The sequence below is a fragment of the Somniosus microcephalus genome, unplaced genomic scaffold (assembly GCF_052327205.1).
Source record: "Somniosus microcephalus isolate GS21.2 unplaced genomic scaffold, FLI_Smic_1.0 unresolved_chr1, whole genome shotgun sequence".
Classification (NCBI taxonomy): Eukaryota; Metazoa; Chordata; class Chondrichthyes; order Squaliformes; family Somniosidae; genus Somniosus; species Somniosus microcephalus.
Window position 1 is genome coordinate 90,754,563 of NW_028225179.1, and position 11,288 is coordinate 90,765,850.

The 11,288-nt window shown below is 52.6% G+C and overlaps 1 protein-coding gene across 3 annotated transcripts in view; it reads left to right on the forward strand.

Annotated features, from left to right (window-relative positions):
• The window catches only part of LOC147095589 (class I histocompatibility antigen, F10 alpha chain-like), a 62,623-nt gene that overhangs the window by 32,597 nt on the left and 18,738 nt on the right, over positions 1–11,288 (forward strand). For all 3 annotated transcript variants that reach the window (XM_085974706.1, XM_085974708.1, XM_085974707.1), the window contains exon 2: positions 1,979–2,239. In XM_085974706.1, coding sequence (XP_085830832.1) covers positions 1,979–2,239 — 261 coding nt within the window. The remainder of the gene's footprint in view (positions 1–1,978; positions 2,240–11,288) is intronic.

Below are 11,288 nucleotides of genomic sequence, written 5' to 3' on the forward strand. Positions count from 1 at the left end.
CCACTCCCACTATCGTTTTCTGCCCCTTGGTATTTCTCAGTTCTATCCATACAGATTCCACATCATCAGAGCTAATATCCTTCCTTACAATTGTGTTAATCCCTTCTTTAACCAGCAATGCTTCCCCACTTCCCTTTCCTTTTTGCCTATCTTTCCTGAATATTGAATACCCCTGGATGTTGAGTTCCCAGCCTCCACCACCCTGGAACGATGTTTCGTAATCCCAATCACATCATATTCGGTTACCTCTATTTGCGCAGCTAATTCATCCACCTTATTACGAATGCTCCTCGCATTAAGACACAAAGCCTTCAGGCTTGGCTTTTTAACGCTCTTCGACTGATTAGAATTATTATTTACTGTGGCCATGTTTGATTTAAACCGTTGATTTCCCTGACTGACACTTTTGTTTTTCTCCTTCCTATTTTTTGCTTTTATCATTGTTTCCCTTTCCTCTGTCCCCCTGCTCAGGTTCCCAACCCCCTTCCATTTTAGGTTAAATGCTCCCCCCGAGCACTAGCAAACACTCCCCCTAGGACATCGGTCCTGACCCTGCCCAGGTGCAAACCGTCCGGTTTCAACTGAGCACCAATTATTTTGATTTGAAGGCAGCCTGCAGTCTGCAGTCCCTTAAAGGGATGGTGCACTTTTCAAGGTTGACTAATGCAGGGCGACCTTACTAGAGCATCAGGCTGCATGACATGGTCAGGTGTCCTCCCATTCTCTGGGGCAGCGGTGGAAGCGCTTGTAGAGCAAGTTTGCACCGGTATTGAGGTCCTCGTCTTCACTAATAGGTAACGATAGGCCTGTCAAGTTAGTCAGCGTAACGGCGGGATGTGGATGAGCAAGCCAATGGCAGCAACATTGGATATAAAGTGGACATTAGCCAAAAGCGGCTGAAGGCTATCGACAGCCTGTTTTTGTCTATCGCCCAATTTTCTTTTCCATTGACTTCAATCCGATAGAAATTCAGATGATGGGCAAAGCTGGCTGCTGATTCGCTATCACCCATTCTGCGCTGCCGCCCAAGACAAATTTACAGCCCATTTTCCCAAGAATCTGGCTGCATTGCAGGAAGAAACTTAATGACCTCACTAGCACTGCCAAAGTCAGACTCGGCTTCATATCTCTCTTGTGGTCTGCCCTGCCTGAGCTTAGCCGCTGCACTACTAATCCTTTCCTCCACACTTCCCATGACTCTCCTCCAATCACAACAGACCCTTCACTACATTCCAGAGTGGAATTACCATAAGTGGAATTAACAGTTCAAAATATTCAGCAGCCAGTACATGCATTTTAAATGGTTTAAGTCGTGAAATCCCACAACATAATGGAAGAAAAATGTCTCCCAAATATTCCAGCATTTTATTTGAGAACAACTGAGGGTCCCTTTAATATCTTCCGATTGGTTCCAGTTTTCAGGCAGGATCAGGAACTAGGGGTAACAATGTGGGCAGAGAGGGAACTGTTGTTGAGGGTCTTGATAACGTCCTTTAACCCCAATTTGCATATATTCAAGCTGCTTTTTCCTTCTTTCGCTCAGAAAATCTGAGGCCAATTTTATTGTCACTACAAGCAGCGGGCTGGGTGCAGATCTCTGCGCGCACACCAGGGATGGATTCTGCATGGCCTCGTACCATAATTCTGGGTGCACTCCCTCACTAAGTCACCAACGAATCCCCAGGTCAGACGTGGGACTAAAATCTTAAAGTTACGATTAACAAATTAGATGAGCTGGTGCAATTTATTCGAACCATAACATTTTTCATTTATTTTGAAAATGGGAATATTCTTGGAAATTGATGATATTTAATATTAAGGTTCATTTTGCCTACTCTGCAATGGTTTAACACGGGAGCGGTGGCAAAATATTCAGTGATCTCGCACTTTTCTGGATAAATTAGTTTTTCTCAAGTTGTTTAGCAAACTGACATTTCTAATATTTGATATGCCCATTATTTTTTTTATTATCTCCTAGAGTCTCACTCTCTGCTATATTACTACACTCTGAACCATAGGAGTGCTGATCTGCCGGAGTATAGTGTTATGGGGCGTTTGGATGGCTGTGAGATAGACTATTATGACAAAAATATGAAAATAACTGTTCCAAGACAGCAATGGATGGCGGAAGCATTTGACAAGAGTTATTGGGAAGGATTCACAATCACTCAAGCTGGTTTCCACGGAATCATCAAGGAACAGGTTGATAGGTGGTTGCAGCAGAACAAACAAGCATCAAGTGAGTGTATTTGAAATAACAACAGAAAATGCTGGAAATACTCAGCAGGCCAGGCAGCATCCGTGGAGAGAGAAACAGAGTTAACGTTTCAGGTCTGGGACCCTTCATCAGAACTGGAAAAAGCTGGAGATGTAACAGATATTAAGCAGGTGCAGAGACAGGGGTCGGGGGGTTAGGAGGGGAGGAAGAAATAGAAAGAAAATCCTGTACTTTTGTAAGAGGCAGGAAAGATAAAATGTTGCAAATGGGAATGGCAAAAATCATACTGCATGAAAAATGGGGGCAGGGATAATTATCTGAAATTGTTTGAATGAACGCAGCGAAGGATAGGGGTCATTTTAACTTGGGGGACAGCGTAAAATCAGCGATATTCAACGGACCACCCATTATACACCCCGCCTGATTTTCCCTTCCATTGCTTTCTGTAGAAGGGAACATCAGGCAAGGTATATAATGGGCAACTATTTGGATATCGCCTATTTATACCGTCTCTGGAAGGTAACATTAACCCAATGAACGATATCGGTGATACTGCGAGTGAAATTCAATGTTGGTGGGTGTCAAATGGGCAGTAGCAGCGAGGCTGCTGTTTATACATGTTGCCTGATGTACCTTTCCATTCCCTTCACTGTAAAATGGGCCGTGGTATATAACAGGCGGCTTTTCCTCTATCGCTCGTTTAGCAACCCTGCTGAAGTTGAATGTGGCTTTCATCGCCAGGTAAAATCAGCTGCTGTTTTTCACCTCAATTGATTTTCTGAAAATGGAACATGGTGTAAAGTGGGTGGCCGATTTACCATTGGCCACATATCACCTGGTGATAGAAGAAAAAATCCCCACCCCCAACCACCAGTGTTTATTGAATGACATTTGTATTATTACATTTAATTAATGATATTCACAATATTGTATTTATTGAATGATTTTGCTGGTTGTTTTACATGTAACTAATCATATTTATTTATTGGAGTAATTTTTAAATCTTCAGACAAAAATGCAAAACAGTCAATATCGGACCGGCCACCCGTTCTACACCTCGCTCGGAATCCCTTTCCATTGGGCGAGGTTTATAACAGACCGCTGACCTGATATTGCCCGCTGTACACTATGGCCACAATTTAAAATTACCCACACGATTCATGGTAATATTACTTTTAGTGAGTGATATTAGTAAAACATTTATTGAATGACATTGGAAATATCACATTTATTGAATCATATTGGAAATATTGGCCTAGAAATTCAGTATAGCCACTTTTGGGGCGGTAAAGTCGGGCGGGCACTAAAGTTTGCGCCCGGCGTAAAGTCAATGGCACTTCGCCGATATTCAGTAGCTTCGCCCTAAGAGGTTGCTTGAGCGCTAAAACTGGCGTTGCACGCCTATCTTTAGGCGCTAAGCCGGCGGTGCAGAGGGATAGCGCCGAGGCCGGGCGCAGCGCAGGTGCGGTCATTTCTTGATTGACAGCAGACACCGTGGCGCCGGCCAGCTCTTAAAGGGGGAAGGGTCGACTTGCTCTGCTGCAACGGCCTGCACACTGCAGCCTTCCAGCTAGGCCTGAACACTGCTGGTGATCAGAAGGAGCCATGGCAATGGTACAGAAGGCCCGTGAGCGTGCCCTGCACTTCTCAGCCCATGACTTGAAGGTGATGGTGAGGGCCTTGGAGAAGAGACAGCACATCTTGTTCCCGGACACTGGCAGGAAGCCTCCAACCAGCGTCTATAGGAAAGCCTGGAGGGAGGTCGCCCACTGGGTGTCGGCCACCGGTGATGCCCCCAGGGACAATGTCCAATGCCGGAAGAAGTTTAATGACCTGACCAGGATTGTCAGGGTGAGTACCCTTTCCAGTCTCCTCCTCATCCTTGCATGTACACCTGACATGATGGGCAAAGGGACCTGAAAGCCCTAATGGCCAGCCCTCAGCCAGCAGCTATGGGACAGTCATGAACATCAATTGCACATTTGCACTTTACACCATGGGAGGCAGTGCACACCACATCAGGTCTACACACTGGCCAAGCTATTCCACCATGGGAGGCAGCGCATACCACATCAGGGCTACACACTGGCCAAGCTATTCCACCATGGGAGGCAGCGCACACCACATCAGGGCTACACACTGGCCAAGCTATTCCACCATGGGAGGCAGTGCACACCACATCAGGGCTACACACCATACTTACAGGCCGTCCTTTCTCTTGCAGGCTAAACTTGCCAACAACTGAAGGCACCAGGAGCAGATCGGGGGAGGCCGCCCCCAGATCCAGGAGCTCACTCCCCTGGAGGAGCGCGTGAGTCACCTCATGGAACCCCGGGTGATTGGGCCCATCGCCTGTGGAGATGCCAACTCTCTTCTGGGCCACAATGGTATGGACATCACCTTTTGGACCTCTCTCGTCGCACTTGCGCATCCGATCTACCTCCTTTGCCATTGTCCGACCAATGCGCTGAATGCCACCAGTCATGCCTCCCTCGCTGATGCCCTCTCCTCACTCTAAAGCTACTCTTGTGCCTTCCTGCTTTCAGCTGGTGACGAGGAGCTCCCTGAAGCTGCCAGTGACAGCCCCTCCGAGGAGGAGGAGGAGGAGGAACAGGAAGGCGGACCATCAGGGCAGCAGTCAGGTGCGGCTGCAGATGCCGAAGTAGTGGACACGTCTTCCCTGGAGGAGAGCCTGGAGGAAGTGCCGGAGGGGAGTGGAGCTGCTGGGAGCAGTGGCGTCCAGCAACCCAGGAGGGCTGCGGTTGGTCCGTGGCCTTCCCCCCCAAGAGGGGGGAAGGATCGGAGGGGAGTGCAGTTGCTGGGCCCAGTCGCCGCCGGCAACGTGGCAAGGGTCGGCCAGCTCTGCCCCCTGCTCCCCAGCGGGAGAGTCCGGACTCCAGTCCGGCCACCTTCAACTCAGAGGAGGTGCGCCACCTCGATCAAATGGCCCCGGATTCGGATCGCCGGCACACCGAGCTGATGGGGGTAGTGGCACGGATGCCTGAGGCCATCGAGTCCCTGGCTAGTAGTGTGCGCGAGTTCGGGGCCTCACATGCCGCGAGTGGCCGGCTGATCAGTGATGCCGTCCAGACAGTGGCTGCTCTGTTGCAGTCGCAGACCAGGGCAACAGGGGCACTGACTGCTGCCACACGCGCTGCGTCAGCCAGGCATCGCTTGGACACCCGCCGCGCTGCAGCAGCACAGCGGGCTGCCCTTCGGCAGATTGGTGCGCATGCTGCAGTGCGGGCCCGTGCAAGTGCCAGAGTGGCACATCACCAGCCAGGGCCGACCATCCGCCAGATTGCACACATTCCTCCAGCCGTCACCGCCACTCCCCCAGTGGCGCCTCAACGGCAAGCGGCTACGAATGATGTTGGCCAGGCACAGCTGCGCCAATCACCAGCCGGACCCTCGAGGGGCAAACCCCATCTAGGCCGCCCCCCAAGGGCATCTGCCGGAAGGACATCTAACCCTCAGGAGCCTTTCCCCAGCCTCGCAGCAGCCACTGGGCAGAGCTTGCGGCGGAGCAGCAGGCCGGGCAGGGGCCCCAAAAGGCTCGACAAGGTCTCGCCCTCGCGGCCCAAGAAGTAGACGGTGTGGCCAAGTGATATTTTATATGGCGATGCCTATGTTTCTTTTGGCCATGGTTGTTTTGTTTCTGGGGATGTTTTTTGGGTTAAGGCCGAGGATGAAGGCCATTTTTGAACAAATGTTCAGTTATTCCTCCCCAGGTTGTGGGAGTGAGTCATTTGATGTACTGTTTTTTGGGGCCGTTTAATGTTTCTGGGTTTCATGTGGGAAGGGGTTTCATTGGTCTAAAATAAAGATTTCTCTTTCATCAGAGAGTGTCCATGTTTGTTGCTGTAAGTGTTTGTTGCCTTCGCCGGCTGAGGGCTTGCGGAGTGGCTGCGTTCATGTTCCTTCATGGCCACAAGGCATTCCCTGACAGGGGGCTTAGAAGTGCCGTTCAATAAGCCGCCGACGGACGGCCCTTGGACCTTCTCGCTCCCTCCTGGGATGGTACTCCTCCTCCTTCTGCTCCTCCTCCTCATGCTCCTCCTGCTCCTCCTCTTGAGGTGGTGGTCCAACGTGAGGTGGCAGTGCCTGAGTCCTGCGGAGAGCCAGGTTGTGCAGCATGCAGCAAACAACGATGAATTGGGACACTCGGTCCGGGGAATACTGCAGAGATCCGCCGGAACGATCCAGGCAGCGGAACCGCTGCTTGAGGATGCCAATTGTTTGCTCGATTATGTTCCTGCTCGCTTGATGACTCTCGTTGTATGCCTCTTCAGCAGGGGTCTTGGGCGCGCGGAGCGGGGTCATGAGCCAGGTACACAAAGGATAGCCTTTGTCCCCGAGAAGGCATCCTCTTGGGGGAGGCTGTGCCTTGAACATGTCACGCACAGTTGTCTGCCGCAGGATAAAGGCATCGTGGCTGCTGCCTGGAAAGCGGGCATTGACAGCTAGGATGCGCTGCTTGTGGTCACACACCAACTGCACATTTAGGGAATGGTAGCCCTTACGGTTGCGGTAATCCTCGGCATGCTCCACAGGTGCCCGCAAAGCCACATGCGTACAGTCAATGGCGCCCTGCACCAAGGGGAAGGCCGTGAATCTTGCAAATCCCAGTGCATGCTGATGCTGCCTCTCCAGGGCCATGGGGAAGGAGATGAATTGGCGTCTCCTTCTGAAAAGGGCATCGGTCACCTGGCGGATGCAGCAATGCACGGCGAACTGGGATATGTTAGCTATGTCCCCAGCAGCGGATTGGAAGGAGCCGGTGGCATAGAAGTTCAAGGCCACCGTCACCTTCGCCTCCACCGACAGAGACGTCCTGCTCCTGAGCTTTGGACGCAGATCTCTGCGAAGCAGATGGCAGATCTCTGCAATCACCTCCTTTCGGAATCTCAGCCTTTTTACACATCTCGCGCCACTCATGTTGAGGTAGGTGCGCTGCTGGCAGTATGCCCTGACTGGGTAAGGCCTATGTTGCCGACGCCTGTTGCCCCCTCTGCGTCTAGCCAGGGTTGCCCCTCTCACACCGCGTCTGCGAGCCCTATGGACATGATGCTGAAACTCAGCGTTGGCACCCCATGCAGCCCCCATAATATGCTGCCAAACATTCAAATATACAAGAGGCCACTTGCAACGCTCTGGCCTGAAGCCAAAAATACCTGAGCTAGTGTGGGCCCAAACCAGAAAGTTGTCTTCCTTGGTCTCTCTCCAGAAATCCGTTGCACAAGAGTGTTTGCTGCAAAATGGCTGCCCTTTATACTGCAGGGTAAGTGCCCTTTAATTTACACTCCCCGGGTCCCGCGTCGGCTCTGTTGCGTTCCACTAAACAAGCGTGCGGGCCGCCGGCCGCACAATTGGGCGGTCCCACTGAAGTTCTGGATCGTGGCGCGCAAAGGGCGTTGCACGAGGATCTGACGTCATTTTCTGCGCGCGCAGGTGAGCGCGCGCTAAACTTTGCGCCGGCGCTAAATGTGTACTTAATTTGGGGCGAGGCGCAGATCGCGCTGCCCCCGGACGCTACACGCATAGCGCCCGAAATTCACTTCTCTTAAGGTGCTAACGGCTGGCGCAACCGACTGAATTTCTAGGCCATTGTGTTTATTGAATTATATTGTCAATATTAAATGTAAGTGTTTTTATTCATATCATTGAATTTGTTGAATGATATTGGTGAGCACATATATATGTAATGTAGATGTGTAAGTTTGAGGTTCCAATGCCGTCTTATATCCAGTAGGTGGTTTATCAGAAAGTCACACTGCTGGACCCACAGTTTTCTATTCATTTGGAGTAAATTTGGTCCTTGGGCAATAGTGTAAAATGAGCGATATCACAATATACACCTTGCCGGATATTTCCTTTCATTGACCTCAATGGAAATGAAAATCAGGCTGGGTGTGTATGGGCGGCCGGTCCAATATCTCCCATTTTACACTCTCACCTAGCGTCAAATTAACCCCCATGGAGTCAAGTCCATTGTAACAAGGATTGAGGACAGGGAATTTGAGATCATGCCGTGCAAATATAATTCAGCCCTCAATTTATACTAAAACTAGCTGGGGGAGCCCGGCGGTGCCGAGGCTTTCTCGAGGGCATGTTGTTGTTGGAAGAGAGAGAGGGAGCGACTGGGGGGAAGAGAGAGAGGGAAGGAGAGAGAGAGAGAGGGAATGAGAGCGAGGGAAGGAGAGAGAGAGGGAAGGAGAGAGAGAGAGACGGAAGGAGAGAGAGGGGGGGAAGGAGAGAGAGAGAGAGGGGGAAGGAGAGAGAGGGAGAGATGGAAGGAAAGAGAGAGAGATGGAAGGAGAGAGAGAGGGAAGGAGAAAGAGAGGGAAGGAGAGAGAGACAGAGAGAGGGAAGGAGAGAGAGAGAGAGAGGGAAGGAGAGAGAGATTGGGAGTGTGAGCGAGAGAGAGATTGGGAGTGTGAGAGAGATTGGGAGTGAGAGAGAGATTGGGAGTGTGAGAGAGAGAGAGATTGGGAGTGTGAGAGAGAGAGATTGGGAATGTGAGAGACTGGGAGTGTGAGAGAGAGAGATTGGGTGTGTGAGAGAGAGATTGGGTGTGTGAGAGAGAGATTGGGAGTGTGAGAGAGAGAGATTGGGAGTGTGAGAGAGAGAGACTGGGAGTGAGAGAGAGATTGGGAGTGTGAGAGGCAGAGAGATAGTGGGAGTGTGAGAGAGAGAGAGATTGGGAGTGTGTGAGAGAGAGAGATTGGGAGTGTGAGAGAGAGAGATTGGGAGTGTGAGAGAGAGATTGGGAGTGTGAGAGAGAGACTGGGAGTGTGAGAGAGAGATTGGGAGTCTGAGAGAGAGAGATTGGGAATGTGTGAGAGAGAGAGATTGGGAGTGTGAGAGAGAGATTGGGAGTGTGTGAGAGAGAGAGATTGGGAGTGTGTGAGAGAGAGAGATTGGGAGTGTGAGAGAGAGAGATTGGGAGTGTGTGAGAGAGAGAGATTGGGAGTGTGTGAGAGAGAGAGATTGGGAGTGTGAGAGAGATTGGGAGTGTGAGAGAGAGATTGGGTGTGTGAGAGAGAGAGAGATTGGGAGTGTGTGAGGATTGGGAGTGTGTGAGAGAGAGAGATTGGGAGTGTGTGAGAGAGAGAGATTGGGAGTGTGTGTGAGAGAGAGATTGGGAGTGTGAGAGAGAGAGAGATTGGGAGTGAGAGAGAGAGAGATTGGGTGTGTGAGAGAGATTGGGAGTGTGAGAGAGAGAGAGATTGGGAGTGTGAGAGAGAGAGATTGGGAGTGTGAGAGAGAGATTGGGAGTGTGAGAGAGAGAGAGATTGGGAGTGTGAGAGAGAGAGAAATTGGGAGTGTGAGAGAGAGAGAGATTGGGAGTCTGAGAGAGAAAGATTGGGAGTGTGAGACAGAGAGACTGGGAGTGAGAGAGAGAGAGATTGGGAATGTGTGAGAGAGAGAGATTGGGAATGTGTGAGAGAGAGAGATTGGGAGTGAGAGAGAGAGAGATTGGGAATGTGAGAGAGAGAGAGATTGGGAGTGAGAGAGAGAGAGATTGGGAATGTGAGAGAGAGATTGGGTGTGAGAGAGAGAGAGATTGGGAGTGTGAGAGAGAGATTGGGAGTGTGAGAGAGAGAGACTGGGAGTGTGAGAGAGAGACTGGGAGTGTGAGACAGAGATTGGGAGTGTGAGAGAGAGAGACTGGGGAGAGAGAGAGAGAATGGGGAGATGGAGAGAGAGAGCGACTGAGGGGGAGAGAGAGAGCGACTGAGGGGTGAGAGCGAGAGAGATGTGGAGAGAGAGAGAGAGAGAGGGAGAGACTGGGGAGATAGAGAGAGAGACAGGGGGAGAGAGACTGAGGGGGAGAGACAAAGCGACTGAGGGAGAGAGAGAGGGAGACTGGGGGAGAGAGAGAGAGATGGGAGAGAGAGAGAGAGACGGGGGAGAGAGACTTTTTCGAGGGCATGTTGTTGGAAGAGAGAGAGCGAGTGGGGGGGGGAAGAGAGAGAGAGAGAGAGAGCGAGTGGGGGGGGGCGGTGCAGAGGCTTTTTTGAGGGCATGTTGTTGGAAGAGAGAGACGGAGGCGACTGGGGGGGAGAAGAGAGAGAACGACTGGGGGGGAAGCGAGAGAACGACTGGGGGGGGAAGCGAGAGAACGACTGGGGGGGGAAGCGAGAGAACGACTGGGGGGGGAAGCGAGAGAGCGATTGGGGGGAAGAGAGAGAGCGACTGGGGGGAGAGAGAGAGCGACTGGGGGGGAAGAGAGAGAGCGACTGGGGGGGAAGAGAGAGAGCGACTGGGGGGAAAGAGAGAGAGCGACGAGGGGGGAAGTGAGAGAGCGACGGGGAGGAAGAGAGAGAGCGACGGGGGGGAAGAGAGAGAGCGACGGGGGGGAAGAGAGAGAGCGACGGGGGGGGAAGAGAGAGCGCGACGGGGGGGAAGAGAAGAGAGCGCGACGGGGGAAGAGAGAGCGCGACGGGGGAAGAGAGAGAGCGCGACGGGGGGAAGAGAGAGAGCGCGAAGGAGGAAGAGAGAGCGCGACGGGGGAGAGAGAGCGCGACGGGGGGAAGAGAGCGCGACGGGGGGAAGAGAGAGAGCGCGATGGGGGGAAGAGAGAGAGCGCGACGGGGGGGAAGAGAGAGAGCGCGACGGGGGGAAGAGAGAGAGCGCGACGGGGGAAGAGAGAGCGCGACGGGGGGAAGAGACAGAGCGCGACGGGGGGAAGAGAGAGAGCGCGACGGGGGGAAGAGAGAGAGCGCGACGGGGGGAAGAGAGAGAGCGCGACGGGGGGAAGAGAGAGAGCGCGACGGGGGGAAGAGAGAGAGCGCGACGGGGGAGAGAGAGAGCGCGATGGGGGAGAGAGAGAGCCGAGAGAGAGAGCCCGACGGGGGAAGAGAGAGAGCGCGACGGGGGGGAAGAGAGAGCGCGCGACAGGGGGAAGAGAGAGAGCGCGACGGGGGGAAGAGAGCGCGACGGGGGGAAGAGAGAGAGCGCGACGGGGGGGAAGAGAGAGCGCGACGGGGGAAAGAGAGAGCGCGCGACGGGGTGGAAGAGGGAGAGCGCGACGGGGGAAGGGAGAGAGCGCGACGGGGGGGTGGGG